General features: G+C 48.4%; 1 protein-coding gene and 4 non-coding genes across 7 annotated transcripts; all 5 read right to left on the reverse strand.

The window, feature by feature from the left end:
* Positions 1–507: 507 nt before the first annotated feature.
* Positions 508–20,813, reverse strand: TRNAU1AP (tRNA selenocysteine 1 associated protein 1). 3 transcript variants are annotated; one of them, XM_040652002.2, is made up of 14 exons: positions 20,641–20,813; positions 18,668–18,765; positions 17,792–17,891; positions 15,004–15,056; positions 13,560–13,691; positions 10,234–10,353; positions 8,642–8,804; positions 8,095–8,128; positions 4,551–6,643; positions 2,831–3,997; positions 2,408–2,487; positions 1,855–1,902; positions 1,423–1,540; positions 508–1,087 (listed from the first exon to the last, which is right to left on the reverse strand). In XM_040652002.2, the coding sequence occupies exons 1-9, from the start codon at positions 20,665–20,667 to the stop codon at positions 6,507–6,509; spliced, it is 864 nt and encodes a 287-aa protein (XP_040507936.1). In that variant the 5' UTR covers positions 20,668–20,813; the 3' UTR covers positions 508–1,087; positions 1,423–1,540; positions 1,855–1,902; positions 2,408–2,487; positions 2,831–3,997; positions 4,551–6,506. The 3 variants fall into 3 exon arrangements, with proteins under 3 accessions (XP_040507936.1, XP_040507938.1, XP_040507940.1); XM_040652004.1 differs by lacking the exon at positions 20,641–20,813 and adding an exon at positions 18,870–19,003; XM_040652006.2 differs by lacking the exons at positions 508–1,087; positions 1,423–1,540; positions 1,855–1,902; ... (1 more) ...; positions 2,831–3,997; positions 4,551–6,643 and adding an exon at positions 6,884–7,054.
* On the reverse strand, positions 1,163–1,233 carry LOC112530236. Its single transcript, XR_003071730.1, has one exon. It is a non-coding gene; the product is annotated as a small nucleolar RNA SNORD99 (small nucleolar RNA).
* Positions 1,690–1,824, reverse strand: LOC112530230. Its single transcript, XR_003071724.1, has one exon. It is a non-coding gene; the product is annotated as a small nucleolar RNA SNORA61 (small nucleolar RNA).
* Positions 2,033–2,161, reverse strand: LOC112530229. The gene has a single exon (XR_003071723.2). It is a non-coding gene; the product is annotated as a small nucleolar RNA SNORA44 (small nucleolar RNA).
* LOC112530240 lies at positions 2,636–2,778 on the reverse strand. Its single transcript, XR_003071734.1, has one exon. It is a non-coding gene; the product is annotated as a small nucleolar RNA SNORA16B/SNORA16A family (small nucleolar RNA).
* Positions 20,814–22,041: the final 1,228 nt, after the last annotated feature.

The following is a 22,041-nucleotide window of genomic DNA, read 5'->3' on the forward strand; positions in this document are numbered from 1 at the left end:
TCTGAGGAGCCCTAGGTACATCCCAGAGCCCTCTTGCAGCCCCTCTGCACACTCCAGGGTTCTTCACAGATTTCCTGTCTGCCCTACTGGACTCCCAGGACCCCCCCAGGGTGACACAAAAGGCTTTGCAGTGGATCCCAGAGACCTCCCTAGGCCATCCAACATACTCCAGGACACACTAATGGACTTCCAAAGCTTGTCCGTGTCTCCTAGTGCATCCTAGAGGCTTCCAAGGATGCCTCTGGGGCACACTACAATACTCCCAGAGCTTCTCAGTGAGCTCTATGGTGCCTTAGAGGCTTTCCAGTATACTCCCCTCTAATCTATGTACACCCCAGTGTGCTTTGGGCCACACCAGACTGCTCCCAGAGCTCTCTGGCAACTTTTGTGCACCCCAAGAACCTCTGGGAGCACCCTGGGAGATGCTACTCCCATGTTTCTGGACACATACATGTTACCTCCCAGAGAACCAAAGACAGAGGCTAACAGACTGGCAGCACAAAACAGTTGCATTTTGTAAAATATATTTTACCATTATTTTATAATAAAATTACTTACATACTGTAATGGAAAAGTCTTAACAGTAAAACTTTAAGAAACTGTGTACCTGGAGCTACACATCCAAACAGATGAAGAGGTGAGAATGAGCTGTAGGACTCATTGGCATATCTGCTGTGCCCAAACCTCAGCACTGTGTGCTGACACACTGATGCAGTGAGGGCAGCCACCACCCAGCCCCGTGTTCAGCTGCCTCTCCAACTCACTCTGGCTCTGCTGCACATCTCTCTGTGCTGGAGGCCCCAGACCTGGGTACTGGACTCCAAATATTTCCTACCCAGACATTCCTGAAAGCTCTTCTTTTGGCAGAACTCTGTAGCAGGGAACATTCTTCCTCACTGAGCACCTGAATGGGAGCTCTGGCAGTGTCCCTCAGAGGCTCCCCTGGCCAACAGCACTCAGTGACTGCTGCACCACTGCAGCTCTCCCACCTGGGGGAGCTCCCAACTCACAGAGCAGCCACCATGTGGTTGTGCAGACCACTGCTTCTTTAGGATTGAAGACACTCAGGTCTGTATTCCATTTAAACCTAACAAAGAAGAAAAGAATTCATTTTGAATGAAGTGCAGTGTGACAGTGTGCAGTGACTTCAGCTGATGCTGCAGCCTGGCCTCAGCCCCATATCCGCAGGATTCATCCAGCAGTCTCCAAAGAAAGGTGTCATCACTGACCAGGCTGTGCTTGGAGCAACATTAGGGAACAGCTCATCCCACAGGGGCTCTGCCCTACAAATGAGGCCACCCAATTACAGACCTTTAATCGAGTTTATAATTCCCACCTGCAAACCGTATTCCCACTGCCCTTTGTCAACAAGCACTGACAAGAACTCACTCCAACCCCCAGCAATGCCAGGCAATTACTCACAGGGGACACTGACACACTCCACTTCAGTTTCTCCACAATTTCAGCCTTAAGCAAAGCAAACCAAAACCCTCCACGGGGTCTCAGAAGCTCTCAGCCTCTCCCACTAAGCGTGCAGTTCCTGAAAAAGACAACAGAGCCCCGGGTGAGCATCTCCAGTTCAACAGCCATTGTGCACTAAGAATCAGTGCCCAAGGAAGCAGCAGAGCACAAACCCTCACCGCATGGCTCTGTTTTACTGCCATCCCCAATGCAGCAAAGCGAACACTGACTGTCTTCAAACCGGCCCCGCTCAGAGCAGGGCTGTGCCAGCAAAGAGGCCAAGGCCAGTCTGAATGCTGCTTTTCCTCCTTTTTCGACCACAAGATCGGTATTCAGATCTGATGGGAAAGGGATCTGGAGGGACAGAGCTCTGGCAAAAGCACACGTTCTCACCTTGGGTCTATCAGCAGGCAGGCAGTGAGCTCCGAACAGCGAGAAACCCTGGAACACAATGCAACAACACCCCAAAAATCAACAACAGGTTTCAGACATCATCAATACTGACACAACCAACCCCCAAACCACCACAGCCCTCACAGGAGGGGGCAACGCCCTGGCTAGAAGCTGGAAAATATATAGGAGGGGTGAGTGACAGCAACAGGCAGAAGAGGCCGAGCAGTCAAAGACCTTCCTGTTGCTCTTGCATGTTGTTGGAGACCTGCAGCTACGTCAGAGCCACAGCTCTTGGATTAACATGCAGGCGGGTTTGGCCAAGGCCCGTTACAGCTAGAACAGCCACACAAAGCAGCAAACACGACAGAAGCAGAGCAGTCCGCTGGCTTTGGATTGCATTTGATTCCCAGTTTTGAGCCAAGGGAGGCTGCAGAGAATCTCTCCGGCCCTCCATACACGGTTTGGGCAGAGCGTGCAGTGAGGGGAAGCCAGCAGCTCTGGCGGAGCTGAGGAAGAGCTGCAATGGCAGCCGTGAGCCCCCAGCAGCACTCACCTGCCCAGCACCGCGAGCAGCATCTCAGCATCTCCCCACATCTCAGCATCTCCCCACATCTCAGCATCTCCACAGCGCTCCTTAGACAGAAAAGCATTTAAAGGCACGGTAACGCTGTGCTGCGCCCCACCCGCCACCACCCCCCCAAACGCGGGCCCAGAAGCACAGGTTCGGTGCCACCAATGCCTGAGAGCACTGCGGTGGGAGTCCCTGCGCCGCTGCCCCGGCCCCTGTAGTTTCCCCATTTGTTGCTGGGCGGTTACAGAAGACCAAACCGCGCAGCGACCGTCGAGGAAAACGCGTGGCTCTGGGCTCCTTTTTGACTGCGGCTGCCACAGCGCACGGCAGGCGCAGCTTCGATAGGGCCGGGCGAGGCCCAGAACCCTCCACCCCCCATCCACCCCACCCCGGGCAGGCGCTCACCCACGGCGGCTCAGGTCCCACACCACGGAGGGAGCCGCGTCATCCCGCCGAGCCCCCGGGCACCAACGAGGCGGGAGGGCCCCGGCGGAGGGCGGATGGCGGCGGATTGTCCCGCAGCGCGGCCACCAGCGCCGCCATCGCAAAGAGAGACAGAGGACGGCCCGCCGTGGGCCTTTATAGGGCGGCAGCGCGCACGCTGATTGGCTGCTGAGGACGGGTGTTCCCGCGGTGCATTCTGGGAGCTGTAGTTCGGGCTCGGACTCCTCCCGCTCGCTGCGGCTGCTCCGTGCGGTTGGTACCCATAAGCTATAATAGGCGTTCTCCTCCTGAGCGTGTCTCCGTGAAGGAAGTTCATCTAGGGGGGAGTGAGGAGGAGCACTGGATGAAGTAAGAGGCCGTTGGTTGGACTGTCATGATGCTAAAAGGTCACTAGGCGGGAGAAGAGACCATGGAGCAGAAGACTGCAGACCTCATAAGTCACTGCCTGAGATAGGCGTGTCTGTGTTAATTATCTCGCGTGTAATTGACGAATATGTACACTCTGTGGAAGTACAATGGGTTCCAAATCGTGGCATCCTTGAAGTGCTTATGGTGGGAGTCCGTTGTGACAAAACAGCTGCACTCCTCCCGTGGCACTGAGAAGAGCCCTGCAGCCTGGAGCACCCCTTGGCACTGCGTGGTTTCGGCCTCTGCAGCTCAGTTTGCCATCCAGCATCTCCTGAAGAACAGCCCAGATTGGGTTACTGCGTTTCAGTCGAACATCAGAACGCTGAGGTCCCTTTGGTAGCTGCGGGCAAACGTTGCTGCTGAAAGGCAGAATGCTGGAAGCTAAGCCACAGGTTTTGATGCAGCGTTCGAGCATTGCATTATCCCGCTGAGCTGTGATACCTCCTGCCTTGGGTTTCTTGCCTTCAGCACACAAAGATAAAGGCAGGATTCATCCTGCAGCACGGAGCTGCTGTGGTTGTTTTTCATCTCATGTTACACCAAATGGAAGTTAATTAGGGCTTTTCCTTTAGCCAGCCACAAGAAACAAATCCCACACTCTCTTTAACCCGGATTCCAAACCAAACACCACGAATGCAGGTGACACCACAAATGAGGCTGCTTTGTAGTTCCACATAAAAGTGCCCTCCCTGCTGCAGGTGCTGCAATAGTAGCCAGGAGCTGAAAAGGAGCATGGAGATAAATAAATGACATGCAGACAGAAGCACGGTGAATTACCAGCTCAGCACAGCGTTGGCTGAGAGTCTCACAAACAGCCCCAAGAGGATGGCAATCAAAACCCCACATCTACAAAGTTACGCTAGAGAGGACGCTTCCTTGCCTCACCAAGCCTGGTGCTCCACCTCTCCCACCCACAGTAAGGAACAGAGACAAAGCTGCCTCCTTTTCCATTCACCCCAGCTGAGTAGGGGAGCAATTTGGTTGCACCTCCTTCTCTTCCCAGCTTTGACATCACATTCACGTAGGAAATAGATGTGTGCTCCTAATGCCCTGGTACTGTCCTGATCCCCTTCTGTGTGCACACAGCTATCCCAGAAGCTTGGGGATGCCATAACGATGGGTCAGACTAACCATTCCCAACGTTCTTCCTGCCACAGATCTACAAGAAGACAGCAAAACAATTTTGCCCAAGGGCTCCTGCCTGTGAAAGGAGCTGCTCTGCAATAACCTGTCCCACCATCCTTCAGACAGCGTGGCTTCCCTTCATCCTCACCTCCTGCAAGCACTGGGCTGTGTCAGTCAGCAGTGTGTAACAGAGCTTCTGTGGGTATGGTTTATCTGTGCGTTAGGGAACACCGAACAGGACAGCAGTGCTGGGCAGCCCTTCAACAGCAGCACAGATTTCTGTTGATAAAGTGTGTCTTCAACCAGGAGGGCTGCATTATAAAAGCTGAAATGCGGGGGGTAGGGAGGGCAGGCCAAAAAGAGAGAATGAAGGGTGTACAGAGTAGAACTCCTCCAGCACATCAGCAGTGATGGAGAATCCGTGTAACAGCAGAACATAAAAGCCTTTACATCACCTCTGAAATGCCACTCTACTGAACAAGAGCTTCTCAAGTAGAGCGATACCACTTTTTAGCATTCAGCACTGCTGAGCAGTTCATCAAAGGGAAGAAGCTCTCTTCCACCTCTGCGTTGCCCTTGAGATGCTACAGCACACACCAGGAGCATTCATTTCCTTAAATACACAGCAAATGAAGGTCAGATCACTGTTTACAGTCCACTGCGCTGTCAGAAGCACAGCAGGGGATGAAAGTTCCCAGCTGATGAGAATGCAGAGTCCTCTCAGCACACCAGAAATATGCTAAATCCAGTGCACGTCACCATTACCCTCATATTCAGTTATGTCCACCATTGCAGTTGATAAGAATGACCACAGACCAACAAACACATCACAAACAAACGAAGGTGTAGCAGAAGTAGGCTTTATGAAAGTATTTAAATTCTGTGGCAAATCTGCATCAATATGGGGAGGGAGGCAACTTAATGCTGTGCATGAGCAATCTCAGTTACCAAACTACTTCTTGGACAGACATTTATTACAGGTAGTTCATCTCTTCCTATTTCTCAAAGAGTTTAAGGCACAAAAGCCTGAAAAGGGCTTATAACATGTACATAAGTGCTATCATTTTTGCTTTCACCTCTAAAGCAACATAATATTTGCTTAAATATATTGCTTGTCCATCCAGCTTATACAACATTCAGTAGAAAACGGCTTTCCAAGTCAGCAACAATTTGTTGCACATTGTATTGATTGGATTGCTCTGACCCGTTTTTGCTGCAAGATCTTCAGTTTCACCACATTTACTCTGACAGTGGAAGACGCTGTGAAACCTTAACATGATAAAGGGCCCATCGAGGCCTGTCTACAATGAAAAAGGCATCGTACATACAGTAACATTTAAACAAGGTTGCTGGTAGGAGTGTTTTAAACTGCATGGCTGGAGGGGAGTTCTTTCCTCACACACAGATGGAGAGCCGAGCCAAACATGCTGGAGAGCATCAAGCAGAAGGCATCAGTCTGTAGTAGTTTTCTAACACTCTTTCCTGCCTTTGCTCTCCAAAATGCTTAGGAACACCAAGCTATAAACTTGCTAGTTCAAGATCACGGCTTAGATTAAGCAGAACAAAAGCTTTCATCCGCATGATTCCTTCCCATACTCAACTTACAGCAACTTCACCCAGTCACTAGGAAGCTTCTGAGACGTTTTAGTGCTATCTGACAGTGACTCTTAAAAACCAAACCAAGCCAACACATGGACAAGAGTCGCATCGAATGACTAAAGACAGTTAAATGGGCAGCAAAACAGAAAGGGGGGCACGAACCAAAAAGCAGTGGGTAATTAAAAGACCAACTTCTTTATTGTTCGTTGGAGTAGTCCTTCCCCTGTGCCATCCTGTTGCAAGTTTATAAATTACAAGTAGTATTAAGAGTTCACTTCAAGACAAAAGGAATAAAACCGTTGCAGTTCTAACTTCCACCACGAGTAGAAGTTATCACGATGCCCCCACGGTACTCGTGTTGTACTGGGAACACCACACTCCTCCCGTACTTCCAGTAACAGACCTGAGTGGGAAAGGGGCCACCCCTCACTCCTGCAGGATCCAGTTGCAGTGTAACAGAGCGCACCGGAGGATTCGTCACACAGGCAGTGCCTCAGCAACGAGGCTATAACATGGCTGGGATCTCTGACGAGACAGTGTCCAAAGGCTGCCAGTGACAGTCCATCAAGGCATCATAGAGCTCTTCACTCTGCTCCATAAACTGTTTATTTGCTTCATGGACGTCCAAATGAGGTGCTGGATCTAAAGAAGGAATGGCAAACAAACAGGTTGTGTGTCAAATGGGTTAGGAAAACCCCCCACCCCACAGACACATCACACTAACATGGAGGACGTCCCAGATCAGCCCCATCGCTTGCCCAATCACGACCCGACTAGTGCAGCCCTAGCAGATCCTTCAGTGACGGGATAACTCTAACAGCAGCCATGCCCCTCCTTCCAGTGCCACTGCCCCAACAGCAGTCAACAGAGAGAACGCATACCTGCACCTCGCAGCCCCGTGTGGCCACTTAAGCTGCCAAAGAAGGTGTGCCAGGCGGAGCCGCAGAGGCGCAGGCACACGTTCCATTCTGCTCCCTCCGCTACGGATGGGGACGGCAGCGTCTGCTTCTGCAGCCACAGTCACCAGAGCTCACCTGCTGGAGCCTCAAACATCTCAAAGCATTGCACAGTTAGTAACCAAAGAAGTGCCGGCGACAGCATTAAGCACGAGTACGTGTCCTGTTTTACAGCTGGATGAAGTGTTTGCAGAGCATTCGGGGGCTGCACAGCAACCCAGTGGGATCCATTCTGCTGCTACCAATGTATGGTGAACAGCTTGCAACACTGGTGCCAATCATCCCTAACAGCCCAACCACCTCACAGCGTATCGCTTCACAAGAAATTTAATCAACAAGAAAAAGATACCCCAGAGATATTCTAATTATAGCACAGGAGTTCCACTTTCTGCATGTCGAAGATAGGAAAGCTCTCGTGTAATGCTTTAGGAGCCAGCATGGGCTTTCTCCTTGACACCACTCCTCACACCCATGGGTTCTGCACAGCACCCAGCTGCTTCCTGCTTTCATCGTGGGCTGTTTCAATTCTTATTTTTAAGAGGATAAGAAAACACATCACACAGTGCACGTTCCATTCAAGACAGAGGTTGGGAATTACCAGGATAAAATTAGTTTGTTCTTGCATGAACACTGCCCCTGTGTTTATCTAAAGCCCCAGTATTGTTTAGTGACCCATTTCAGCCAACGCCTGCTAAAACTAATACTTCATCAGTACCCTCTCTGATATCATTTCTTTTTAAAATGATAAGCACCAAGAAGTATGCTGGACTCCAAATAACAAGACTCCATGGAAAAAACAGAACGCCTACCAAACAAACCAAAAGAATGGAATTCTGTATACTATAGAAAACAAATACATGTGTTTTCAGGGCAAAGGGTATGTGGACACTAAACCACAAATGGTCTCAGTGCTAGTAAAGTCAATTAGTTACAGCCCTGATGAGGTTTAGACTGGGAGCAGCAAGTGTAAAATAAAGATGCAAGCCAGGTGATAGTGAGCAGCAAATGTTATCAGGCTCAGATTGAATCAAAGGCAAATGTGTATTGTACACTGATTCTAAAGGCAGATTGAGAAAGGCTATCTCCAATCAGTACAGAGGAAATGCATGACTTCAATAAGGAATTCAAGAAACATACCTTCCAGTGCATCCTCACCAACTTCTTCATATGTCTGTAAGGACAAAGAAACCCTTAGGACAGCAGATAAAAATATTAAAAAACCAAAAGCATCAACCGCTGATTGAGAGTGTCATACACTGATTTTTAAATGGGAGTGCTTACAACAGTGTTCCTCACCCTCCAGCCCTCTGATCTCCTCCTGGCAGGCTCCAGGGTGTGGGTTCCACCCTACGCTTCTAACAGAGGCAGTAGTTCTTGGAATGGCACAGTGTGTGGCTGTCTTGATCCATTTTAGCCTCTAGAACAAAGCTTATGAAGGAACCTAGAAGCCTTCTACCATGGCAATTGTATTTAGAGCCCCATTATGCCCACCTGGTCCAAGCAATAACCCCCTCAAAAGACAAGAGTGCAAGCCAGGTGCTGCTGAACGGTTCTGCTTCCTCACTAAGGAGCCATGCTGAGACATCAGAGCTTGCTGCTATCGTGCACCCACCACAGCTCTGCAAGCTGTCCTGTGCTTTTGTGCTGACAGTCAGTGCAGGGTGAGTTCTCCACGCTGTCCTACCTGCATTGTGCTCTGTGTGTAGCCATACTGGGGGTAGCTGTAGCTGTAGCTGCCCGTGTTCTGGTCGTATCCCCACTGTGCGTAGTAACTGTGGTACTGTTGGTAATATTGGTTATAATTATAGTTGTACATCTGATTGTACTCCGTTGGTTTCATGCGGTTACTTAAAAAGATAATGCAGGAATAAGTTACATATGATGCAGAACAGTTATGTAAAAGCAGAAGAGAAATAGTTTAAGGTACAGTATGGTACGTCAACAGGCTTTATTCTAACATGCACAATTCAGCCTTTAAAATGCATTCACTACTGAATGGAGAAATCTCAATCATTTACATAGATATGCAGAAGGAAATAAGTGGTTTATATTCCAACCTCCTTCCTGTATTCATATTCATCTTCATTTACAAACACTGCTTTGATTCTGGATGAGTAATTGGGGATCACCTCCAAGCTTTGGAATGGGAACAGTTTGGGACTACGAGCCTCAGTTTAGAATATCCTGAACCATGATCCACATTTTTGGGTCCCTTTTTCCTTCCAGTAAATGAGACAAAGTGTTCTGCAGCCTCCAGAGGCAAGAGACCGAGTTTTGCTTCTCATGAAGAGATAAAGACTCAGAGCCTTGCAGAAGAACTGGGGTTTCTCTCAGTGAGAAAGGTCCAAAACCTCTCCTTTCTGCCACTGCCATAGAGAAGCCTAAGCAACAACTGATTGTCCCCATCCTCACTTCATTGGATGACCTTCAATGCAAATAGTTTAAAGAGTTCTTAAGCAAAAAGGACTATGGGTAATTAAAACAACCTTAAACAGTGAGCTAACTGAAATTCTCATTCCTTGCCATAAAGAGGCAGCATTTCCAAGAAACCGGGAATCCCACCTCACCACTGAGATGTGAAATGAGACGACAAATGGTGCTTGAAAGTGAGCACACATTATGCACAAAGCCGTATCTAAGGATGCAATCAGCGAGAAGCAGGCAGAGGGAAACATCAGTCTTCTCACCACAGCACATCCCCTTTTCTCCTCCTTATCCCCCCACGGTTTCTGAGGTCACTGAACATCTACATGTTATTCGAATAGGGAGCAATAACTATTATTCGTATTACCCTAGTGCTACGAGCCCCAAGTCAGAGCAGGATCTCACTGTATCAGGTTCTGAACAAACACAGAAAAAAAAGTTAATCCCTGCCCCAGAAGTTGTATATTTAGCAGACATTGCAATAGAATGAACGAGGTAATTGAGCTTTGCTGTCCAGGAGTCAATAAGGAGACTTAGGCTATTTCAATTAAATGCAAAGGAACACATACTTTTAAAATGATCACATTTAAATACAGTGTGTGTGTGCCTGTGTGTATTTAAGCATTTATGTAAGTAAAAACAGTGGAAAATGTTTAGTCTTGATCTAACAGCATCAATTTTGATGCCTGTGCATTCGGATACTCCAGCCGCTTCACTACATTCGTGTGTATTCCTCTACTGCGTGATGGAGACACCCAGGATATGCACCCACAGCACTATCGAACACCCAAAGACACGTGTGACTTCACAAGGGCTGCTCTCCCACAGCCAGCTGGGTGCTCTCATACTCACGCTTTCGGTATAGCCACACTCAGGCGCACCGGTTTGGAGCCCAGCCCCACGGCCCCCTGGCACTCCGTCAGAGCCCTCTTCTGCTCCAGTTCATCTGTGAACTTCACGAACCCGTAACCTCTGTGGACATGTGGAAGACTTTGTATCAAACAGAAGTAAATCAGCACTCGCTGCTTTTTTTTGTTTGTTGTGTTTTTTGGAGTTTTGACGGTGAAATCTAAGCTGGCTTTGCAAAGCACAGTAAATGAAACGCTTGCATTGGGGCTCTCAGCAGAGGTTACACGATTCCCTCTTCCAGTTGCTTTGCTCTCTTTGCAGAGAGCTTCAAGGCTCACATCTCAGCTTCAGCAGCACTTCCAAGGGCTGCAGAGAAGCCAAGCCTTCCACCAGCAGATCCCAGGGAACAAAAAGAGAGCTGCCACGAGACGTGAAGACATGTCAAAGTGCACAAACAGACAGCAGCAAAGCCTCACATCTATGCTGGGAGAATACAGCTTATCTGAACAGATGCAACTCAACTCAACAGATGCAACAGGACTGACATTGGCATTGCCACTGCATCTACAGCTGCCCCACATGAAGCACTGTGCTGCTTTTCTGTAGGATCCACTGAGATGTGCTTTTTAATCAAGTCCTTTTTCCAACAGGGAAACACCACTTGGCCTTTCTGTCACTCCTAACAACCACCCATCCCATCAGCATTGTCAACAGTGAATGAGAATGAGCTCTTAACACCAGGTTGCTAAAACTTGCTCTGATAGCACAGCTTGAGCACCAGCAGCATTCAGACAGCAAGCCCTGAGCTGCAGCACTCCAGCACAGCCTATGTCAGCCAGACCAACACCATGAATTCCCTTCCCCCCTCCCGATCCCAAAAGTCCTCTGCGTGGGCCTTGATGCTACAGTGAGTCAGAAGCAATGCAACAGCACCCCAGAGGGCAGTGCCAGGATCCCAGCATGGGATGGGCCGCCTCACGCAGCACAAAGATCAAAGACTTGGGCTGGGAGGGGAAGAGGAATCCACCTGGGTGACTGAAGGAGCGAGGGAGGTGCTTGGTTACCCAGGAAAAGAACGAGCCCTGAGCGAGGGTGTCAATTTACAGCATTATTATCTATTCTGTGGGAACAATTAAATGCAAAGTAACACACACAATAGTTCTGAAAGTGTCATCACGAAGCACTCATACTGTATCCATACTGGAAGTTATTACAGAGCAGTTGCTGCCCCATAAAATGCAATATCTTGCACAGCAAGCTATAAAGGTAAATCTGAATATTTATTTACATCTATGCATGCACATCCGTATACTCCCCATATAAAGAAGCCCAAGTCAAAGCTCAAGCTTGTCTATATACAAACTGGATAATTAAGCAGCAGCAAAACTCTACATGGGTACGTGTTCTGTTTCAAATTGGTGACCCTAATTCAACTTACCCTCTGTGAAAGCACAGCAGCAGATCAAACCAGTGTAAGTCAACACCTAAGTCAGCTAGGGCTGTTCACACACAGCAGTGTGTAAGTTTCTGAGCAGCTACAGAGGCTGCAGCAGCCTTCAGATGGGAACAGAAGTGTGTAAACGAAAGCAGGAACGTTGCCAGCTCTGAATGAGAGGTGGACAAAGTAGGTGGAGGGTGTGGGTGTGGACAGCTGGCTGCAGCAAGGCAGAGAAGGCCATTCTTCCAACATTTCCAGCTCAGCTTTTTTGTATCAGTGGTTAAGCCAGATTTTAATACAGGCAAAAGAAATAAATGAAAAGAGGAAGAACCGTATCCACAACAAAACACCAAAAAAACCCTCCAAACAGAACAACTAAAAACCCTAAGGCAAAAAAAAAAAACAACCCAAAAGCCCAAGCACACAAAAAATCCCCCCCAAAATCATTTTGTTGAAGTCAGAATCTCCCTGGCAGATATTCTGCCCTGCCCCAACAGTTAAAAGAAGACGCCCAGCCTGCACCCATGGCAGAAAGCAAGGAAGCAGGCACAGCACGACAGCATCAGACTCCAAGCTCCTCTCTTGCTTAGACAGCAGGTGTTGGGAAAACCCTTGCAGGCTCAGAGTTTCACTGGGCACATCCACAAACACCAACATACATTCTTGTACCACCCTAACACTTGCAGTTGCCTCAGCTTTGAGTAAGTGCACAAGACATAAGGAAGCTGGAAGCAACACCCCAGCACTGCTGGGTGAGACTGCTGTGCTCTCCCAGCAGCCAGACGGACTCACTGCCCCTTCCCCACATCCCAGGGGAATACAGGGTACCTTTCCCTGAGGTCTGCACTGAGGAGCCGTTCCCAAAGCCCACTTAGTGGCCCAATGTACATCACCCATCACCTATATTGCAGAGCAGAATAGGGACTGGGGGAGGCCCCAGGGCACAGCTGGTCTCAGGACTGGTGGCAGTAACAGCACACGTACTTAACAGCCTGAGAGGGACTGAGCAGCTCTGCAAGAGGTTCAGGTTGGAGATAAGGAAGATTCAGAATCATAACTTTGTGAGTTAAGCAACACAGCTTCTTCACAGAGAGCTATGCAGCACTGGGACAGGCTGCCCAGACAAGTTATGTCATCTCAGCCTGGGAGACTTTCCAGGCTACACAATTCATCGCTGACCTGAGCTCATGTTGGCAGCAGCTCTGCTCAGAGTGGGAAGTTGGACATGAAACCTCCAGATATTCCTTCAAACCAACATATCTTACAGTGAGAAACCCTTACGTGAGAGAGAGGGAGATCTACAGCCACATTCTACGTCTTGTCACCACATTCTCATAGCTACTGTGTCAGAATATTGTGTTTCATTGAAGCCATGTTCTGTCCTGAAAACAAGGATGCTAGCCAACTGGTCTCTCTCCTAAGAAAATAAAAAAGAATTCATGTTCTCCAATTTAGAAAATGTTTTATTAACATTAAGAACATTTTTGACATCTGTTTTTGATGAGACATTCCCAGTAAAGATGAACAAGGTGGCTCCCAACTCCTTGCTAATGAATCATAGCTTTGTTTGCCCTGCCCTATTGGAGACAAAAACCTGCAAAGCTTCCACAGGAGTATGTACTCAATAGCCCAGAGACTGTAAAAGCACAGTTCTACCCAAAAGTCCAGGATCCAGTTTTTCCAGATCATTTTCCAGCAGTTTCAGAAGTGTAATACTGTACTGCCAACACACAGAGCACAACATTGACCCCAACGCTGCAGACATGCAGGAACATTGCAATGTTAGCAGGTGTGTGTTCTACTGAAATCTAAACTATTCTTCTTTCCTTGTTGCATATTTCCTATGCTAGAATGGGAAGTTAAGGAAAAGAATGAATAAAAGATGACTTACTTGGATACTCCTGCCTGGTCCAAAACAACTTTTCCACCTCTACATGATGGATAAACTTTAACAAAAAACTCATACAACATCCCATCATCCACGTCAGCAGTCAGGTCTCCCACAAAAAGTGAATATTCTGGACTAAAGAAATCAAAAGAAAACTTCTTAGGCACAAATACACACATGCACACACAAAGTGTGATGAGCCCAGAAATGTGACTTCAGAGAAAACTGATATGAAAGGACCATTTTCATCAGCAATGCTTTTCTCAATTAGTTCAGCAGCACAATGAGTCTGCATTATACTGCTCTGTATTTAAAGATAATTTCATTTTTTGGTTCTCAGACATTCTGAACTGGGCACTACATATGAATTTCTAACGTGTCAAGAAAGCATCACCATCTCATTTATAGGTTTGCTATTCCCTGAATACTGATCTTAAATTATAACACACGAATTAGATACTTGGATGCTAAAAAGTTAAATATTTAAAAAGACACTCCTGACAAACCTGCTGTGCCACACAGAAGGTAAAGCATGAAACTGACAGGTGGTCTAAGTTATCCTCCCTCTGTTAGACTCCTGGGCAAGCTGTTGGAGTCAGAAAGGCTGCGTTATCCATCTGCAGTATGTGACTATTTCCAGAGCAAACAGAACTGCAAGAATGATACAAGACGTAAACCTCATTCTTGGCCCCATCTCTCATGCTTTGATTCTAATCTGAAGTTGTTTTTCTTTTTTTTTTTTTTAATATTCATAAATAATTACCTAAACTAAAAATATAATTGCTGAGATATGACTAACACAGCCCTCATAAATTGCAGGACTGTGTTCTTGCACCCTGGTACACACCTACCTGAACACACTGTGTTGTTATTACTCCAACCATGCAAGCATTTCTGGGCAGGCATTATGAAAGCTATTCACACTGCCCAACTCCAGAAACTCCATACAGCTGCTGTGCCTCCTGTGGGCCTTCCACTGCCCGTGGAGAGGGATGGGCTCCTTCTGAAGGCATTCACAGCACCTCTCCCTCCCTTTGTTGACTGCTGTGGTACCACAGCCAGTTAAGCCAGGTGCTGTGAAACCACTGCACCTATCTTCAGTGCCAAACATACTCATGGCAAAATGTAGCGCTATGATGGGATGTATCCTCAGCCAAAGTCCTAACATGCTGCAGCATCACAAATATTTACAGTGTGTTCCCAGACAGTTTAATGCAATCCACGTTTCTAACTGTGGGATTTTTAGCTGTCTGGCACTGCTAAACAAAATGGCAGAAGATTGAGTTGTATGCATCTCATGAATCATCTCCTGTCTAAATTTGCCAGCTGTACATCTTGTCCAGCAATAATGAACCCGGGGGTTTACATTTTTTGAATACTCTTTGCAAGGCAATTGATAAAGAGACATTAAACAGGCAAAACTAACATTTGAATATTGGGTGTTTACCTGTTATCGGGCTGTTTTCCATACGTTGCATAATTCAATTTAAATCGCTTTGCCTGAAAAAAGGCAAAAATGAATCCATGCATTCAAATGCTCCCATGTAAATCCATACAATTAGGAAAAATGCAATAAGTTTACTCTATATATCTATTTTTTTTATACTGGCAGATGTTCAGAGCTGTCAGGCCGTTCAGTTCAGGTATCTAGGACAACATTTTGATTTCACTTCAGTACAGCTACAATAATGAGAAGCAGCAGAGGACCTGCACCGAGGGGTCTGCTCTGCCTTTATTGAGCACTTCACAAAGCTAGTGAAAGATGGGCAAACCTTACCCAGTACCAAAACTGTGCATCTTTATGGAAGACAGGAACGCTGAGGTTCTAACAGCAAGTATTACATGACTTCTGATGTTAAGGTCTTACAGAGAAATGACAGCACACGCAGTTGGATGTCTGATGTTTGTCATATACCAGAATACTGACAAAGCAAAATCTGCCACACTGGGAAATGGAACCAATCCCTGATTCTGGAAGTATGGCTAAATGCTTTGCTCTGCATGATGCACTCATTTATTTGGGTGGGGAGGAGCTTTTTCTGAAAGATGTACCCTCTGTTTTTTACACAGGTTTCCCAGGAGCACACATCTGTGCTATTGGAACACCTCACCCAGATCCTACCAGAGTTCAGCCACTTGTGTCCAGCTCACATGCAGGTCTGACCAGGACCTGAGGAGCTGATCAACTGCTGCCTCAAAATCCCATGGGTCTCAATGCCACAGGCACCCTTACATGATGCTCAGCACACACTGACCTGCAGGCTCACTGCACAGTGCAGCAGTGACTGCTACTGCCTTCCCAAATAGTTCCTTCCAAAACAGATCTGACAGACGAAGCAGCAAGGGGTTGAACTCCTTGAAAAGAACACTGGTTTCAGAACTCACCCAGACAGTGGAAGAACTAAGCTGGATTCCCTTGCTAGTATGAAGACATAAATGGCTTCAAACCAATCTTTCTGTCTCCCAGCAGACTTCCAAAGCACACATCTCTCTGCACTACGCAGTGGCATAGCATCAAAGACTTTGACTTGGACAAAGAACACAAGCCTACAATTAGTCCAACACCTAGAGACCAGAACATTTGTTTCACACAGTGGAGAGCCTGGTGTGTTCCCATGCCTTGTATGATGTATTTTCTTCCCTCAAAAACAGCATAAATAATTAAAGGGAAATAGAGCAAAGACTTAACTCCGGGCTATAATCATGCTCCTTGCATGCCTGTGTTCACTGCTGTACAGTGGTGTTCAGCTGTTTCTGTGGACCATCTACAAGCTTAAGTCTCCTAATACAAAACTGAGATCTCACTTTGAAGCACTTTCATCTTTTTTTTGGGGTCTAGTTCTTTACTGCAATGCTTTGGGCTTAAAATCACTGAGAAAAGTGAGAGTATTTGCACACATAGAGGAGCTGGGGGCACTAACTCTGTAAAAGAGACAATAAGAACACCAGGGCCCTCTGTCAGTCCTCTGACTGATTCAGTATGTAAAAATAAACACAAGAATGAGCCACATTCTGTTTTCTGCAAAGCAGAAACGACATAAATGCAAGAGAGGAGCTGAACCACTGCCTGCTGAGTGCACTGAATTGGGCTGCCCATGCTGGGTCTCTGTCTGACATCCACATTCCCTCCACGTATTACATAAATTGCCCCTCCAAACAACATCATATTTTGAATTAAACTGTGGACAAAGGCCACTACTCCCAAAACCAAACTTCAACTACTACCTTCTCGCAGAAGCTGCTCTTTCCCTCTTAGTGACTACAGAGGTGTCTAAGAAGACTGGCTTCCCTTAGTCATGGCCTCTTATTTGCAAAGTAAGAGCATATTAAATGGGACAGAAGACCTCCAGACCTCTTATCTACCCCTCTCAATGGGGAATGTCATCCTCTTAGGAAGGCTGACCACACAGTTCAAGAAATACCACCCAGATTCCACAGTTTCCAACTCAGAGGAGTAACTGCACTGAAGCAGGCATCAATACACCTTCATATATCACACTACAACAGAGGTGATTCCAGAGTTTCTTTATGAAGCAGCCATCCTAGCTACTGCAGCCAAATTCTGCGGATACAAGGAACAGCTGTCAGCCATCCCACTTTAACATACCTCACATTCAAGTCAACACCCTAAAATTAGCTTCTGTGACCATTCCTCCTTCTCTTCCCATCCACCTAGCTTTGAGGTATTTGTTATGTATCACAGTTATACAATGGACCAGTTCTTTCTTCATTCTAAATGGGTCTGAATAGCTTTTGTTTGCTAGGGGCTAAGAATAATGCAATGTTTAAAAGTCACTTTTGCAAACCAAAGTTACTGAAAATTGAGCATAAACTCGAAAGCTCATCTTGTGTATATATCACAACATAGAAATTGTAACAGATTCAGATGGAACTGCAAATGCAAGGAGACAGAAGGACTGTGGTATGTACACTCAGCCTATTTTTTCCTTGTTCTTCTCTGGTTTCTCATCGCTGGTAATAGCAGAAAGGCTCAGAAATAGAAAGCCACACCACAGCGTTTCTGTACCTGGGCATTATCCACACATTCACATAGAAATTAACATTTTCCAACGCGTTTCTGAGCAACATTAACAGCTTTATGGCCATTAAATCCAAAGAAAAGAAACCCCCCAGTTTGCTACTTAATTTATTTGTCATCATTACTCGAAACACACGTTCTACCCCACTTCTCTCTCACAGTTTTGCTTTTCTACTGACTGAAGTGCTTTACTCACCGGTGTAGCACCAGGAAGAGGTTTTCCGTTGATTTTGTGTAAACACTTCTCTGCAGTAGCCAGATCTGCAAATTCTACAAAGCAATAGCCTGCAGGAATTCTGAACACAAAGGACAGGAGAGAAAAACGATTTCAGACTGCAAACATTTGAGGAAAAATACTGTATTTTCAGATAACTGGTAGGAAATTTGCTCCAGTAGCAATACATGGAGGGATTTCTTTTTCAAAGTATAAATGTTAGCTACCAAACAGAACGTGGTACAGTAACATCGGATCTTCACTGAACTGACAGCTCCTACTCACCACTAAGTCACGTCAATATAAGAATACAGAAAATACTTTTTGCTCACTCCACTTCTTCCTTTCACTGACCAGAAATATTCCCACCCAAGTTTGAGTGACTGAAAAAATGAAACTACAACACTTAGGAGAAAACAAAAATGCTTTATGTTGTTTACAGTCACTGACTGCAAATGCACTCCAAAGGTCCTCATAGGGCCCCTTCTAAGTTAGGCCTCCCACCTCTGCTAGCATCACATAGCTGTGCTATTACAACAATTAACAGACTTGTCACTGAAGCCCTCTGCCCTGAGCACGTATCCCCAGCTGGACTGCATGCCACGTGTATGCTGTTCTGAAGGAGTGCTGAAGCACTGCAGGATGCTTCAATGATAGCAAGGTCAAAGAGTCAGCAACTGTCCTCTCCATTGCTGTCATCAATACGCCCATATTATTGGCAGCAGTGGTGAAAAGCTGAAAGGGAAAATCGCTCTGATATGGACAAGCCCACCGTGATGCCACGTGAGCTGCACACAGCTCAATCCAAGCACAGCCACGCAGCAGCAGAATTAATTGAGAACAAGTATAAACAGTTACCCTGTCAACCTGTTTCGAATGATTTTTACACTCAGTACAAGCTCTCCCATGGTGGCAAAGGCTCTTGAAACAAAGTTTTCGTCCATGTATGGCTCCAGCTACAAAAGCAAAAAAATAAGTTAGATCAGAGCATCCACAAAAAGGAGCGTATTTGTGTCAATGTCCCCCTAAGCAGTTAAAACGTTACTGAGAAGTATTTTACCCTTATGCTTCAAAAAGAAGACTCATTTAAGAGGGTCGATGCCACTCAAAACCAGCAGGCATGCATGAATCAGGCTCAACAGTCTGCAAAGTGGAACCCAAGAGACAGCATGAATTTCAGAGAACAGAGAGCTTCCACAGAAGGACAAAAGCCACTCAGAGACATACAGCAACAAACTGAGCACTTGCCATGCAGGAGCAGGGGGTGAGGTGCTGGTAAGCTCCTTCTCTGTATGCAAACAGAGATGGGGCCAGCAATAACAGCACACGGGTGCGGCACAGCCCCAGGTGCTCGGATGGATGGATGTTGTGCATCGGGCAGCACAGCCTCCATCAAGCTGGGGTAGGGGGCTGCAGAGCCGTGACAACCTCGCATAGCCATGGAGTTACATGGGGCAGCACTGGAAAGGGAGACCTCTAACCACATCCTGCAGCAAGGTGTGCACGTGAGAAACAGCACTGCGGGGGTTGGGGTGTATGTGATTGTATGTACTTCATACTGTGTGTATGAAGACCCTGGGGAGCTGGTGTTAGTGTGGTGTAGTGGCTGAAAAGAATGAAATGGTGCTGCAATTTGGCCTGAATACGTGGTGAAGGTGCTGAGACAGACAGCCTTGTGGTGATAACCCTACAGTGTTCTTATATCTGTTGGGAACCAGGTGTTTCCTTCACTTGTGTGTATGACAAACCATGCAGGCTCGTGTACCTGAGTGTGTCTGACAACAGGCAACCACACTGCACTTGCGTGTGCAAAAGGAGGCAGAGCAGTGCCAAGCAGCAAGGACTCTGTTACACGAGCAAGCAGCAGGAGGTAGCCCTGCACAGACGTGTCACGAGGGCGATCCTGTGGTATGTGTGTCCATGAGGGACAGATTCACACAAGCAACAGGTGATGGTTGCTGGGACGTGCATTCCAAAGAGCAAAGAGCTTGGGAGAGAGGTAAAGTCCTCACAGCGGAGAGACTGTATGCAACCCTCTGTGTTAAGTGAAGAGGCAGAAGCGTGAGTGCCAGCCTGTGAGTGCCTCAGTGTGTCCCCCTTTAAGCACGTGAGCCTAAAAACACGAGCACACAGCTTGTGGGGGTGTAAGAGCCAAGGACATGGAAGTGTGAGCAGTGAGTGCGGGCAGCAAGGGTGTGAGTGGCACCAGTGTGGCTGTGAGCACAGCTGTATGGGGGTCACCCAGGGGCCGCCTGTGAGTGTGACTGCCCATGAGTGTGACTGCCTATGAGTGTGACTGCCCATGAGTGTGACTGCCCATGAGTGTGGCTGCCCACACGGAGCCTGCGGGGATGGGGTCAGTGTGAGCAGGGACAGCTGTGTGACAGCTGCTGTGTGTGTGTCAGGAGGTCTGAAAGTGTGTGAGTGGCAGTCAGTGTGCGTGTCAGAGTTCACGTGACAACGTGAGCGTGCAAGTGTTCACATGGCAGCGTGAGTGCCAGTGTGTGTGAGCAGTGTGTGTCAGTGTGAGAGCGTGTCAGAGCACAGGTGTCAGTCAAGCACGAGTGTCAGTGCGAGTGTGTCAGTGCACGAGTGTCGGGCTGTGTTGGTGTCAGTCGGAGCACAGACGTCCCTCAGACCGCGAGTGTCACCCAGTGCGTGCGGTGCCGTCAGCGCGTGTCCGGGGCTGTCCCTCAGCAGCGCCCTCAGCCGCGGCCGCCTCCCGGCGCGGGGACCCCCAGCAGCGCCCTCAGCCCCGGCGGTGCCCTCAGCCCAGGCCGCCCCGCTGTCCGCCGCACAACACCCCGCGCGGGTCCCGGCCGGACACTCACGTCCCCCATCCATAGGCTGGCGGCCATACTGCTCTCCCAGGCCCGGGGCGGACTCAGCGGGGCCGCGGCTTCGCCTCCCGGCTCGGCTCGGCGCCGCCTGACGCCGGGCGCGCGGCCCGCTCCGCCGCCCCGCTGCCCCGCCGCCTCCTCCGCGGCGCCCGTCGGGCGGAGAGAGCGGCGCCCCCGCCGCCACGGGCTCCCGGGGCCGAGGCAGCGCCCCCTGCCGGCAGGAGGAGCGAGGGCGGGCGGAGGGATGGGGGGGGTCGGGGCTGTGTGGGGAGGGGTTGGGGCTGTTTGAGGGAGGAGGGATTGGGGCTCCAGGGGGAGGCGGGGAGCTCCGTGAGGAGGGTTTGGGGCTCCAGGGGAAGCGAGAGGAGGCGTTGGGGCTCTGTGAGGAGGGTTTGGGGTTCCAGGAGGTGTCGTTGGGGCTCTGTGAGGGTTTGGGATGGTAGGAGGGCGATTTTGGAGCTCCAGGGGGAAGTTTGAGGCGACTGATGGGGCTCAGCCCTGTGAGGAGACCTGAGGTGAGGGGATGAGTCGGCCCAGGGCTGGAGAGGGCTGAGAGGCAGTGGGAGCTGCGTGGTGAGGCCCGGTGGTGGCAGAGCTGGGTGAGGAGCTGGGCTGGGAAGGCCTCTGTGCTGCTGTTGGTGTTCTGACCTCTGTTTGTGTTCAGAAGGAGCTTCCCATCACCGTCCCGCCTGCTCCTGCAGTTGCTTTGTGCCCGAGGATCTCTTTCTGCAAGCAGAACATGAGTTACCACCCCTTTCCATATACTAGAGGGTGGGAAGAAAGTGGGGCCTGTTACAAACTCCAAGGTTTTGTATGTGAGAAGGCAAATACAGAAAAACCCACATTTCCCAACTAAAAAACTCTTCTGAGCTGGGGATTTGCTTCTTTTTAGCGCCCTGAAGTGGCAGCCCAGGTCCCCACACAGCATGGGATTGCCTTAAAAATGGTGAGGCTTTTAAAGGAAGAAAAGAATTACATGATATGATGGTACACTGGAGTGTGCTGGGCAGAAATGGCATGGAAACTCACTGTGTATCTCATAATCTGGTGTAGTAAAGGGGTGACATCCCTTCCACTGTGTTGCATCTGGGGTTCTGACTCGTGGGATTGGGTATAGTGTAATCTTCCCTCTTCTCCAGCTTGTTCCATGGGGTCTTCAATGTCAGTGATGGCAGTTCATGGAGCAAATAAGACCCCTTGTTGCCATGGAGCAGAGAAGCGCACCCGGAGGACCGCGTGCTGTGATCTGGTCAGTACTTTGGTGTTGCCAAACACAGCAGTTTTGTTTGCAGGACCTTTCTGTGAGCCCCGTACCCTCTTATGGAAACACAGGCATGGGGCACAGCTGCTAAAGCACTGCCTGTGGTTCTGCAGTCACTGCAGCACGCCATA

The sequence above is a fragment of the Gallus gallus genome, chromosome 23 (assembly GCF_016699485.2).
Source record: "Gallus gallus isolate bGalGal1 chromosome 23, bGalGal1.mat.broiler.GRCg7b, whole genome shotgun sequence".
NCBI classification, from domain to species: domain Eukaryota; kingdom Metazoa; phylum Chordata; class Aves; order Galliformes; family Phasianidae; genus Gallus; species Gallus gallus.

What these genes read in the sequence shown, in the direction of transcription:
- TRNAU1AP (XM_040652002.2), bottom strand. Translation starts at nt 20,667, where the DNA reads ATGGCCGCCAGCCTATGGATGGGGGAC. An exon ending in CCAGCCTATGGATGGGGGAC is followed by an intron (nt 18,766 to 20,640) that starts GTGAGTGTCCGG and finishes TTGCTTTTGTAG; the next exon opens with CTGGAGCCATACATGGACGA. An exon ending in TGGTGAGGATGCACTGGAAG is followed by an intron (nt 6,644 to 8,094) that starts GTATGTTTCTTG and finishes TTCCTTCTTTAG; the next exon opens with ATCCAGCACCTCATTTGGAC.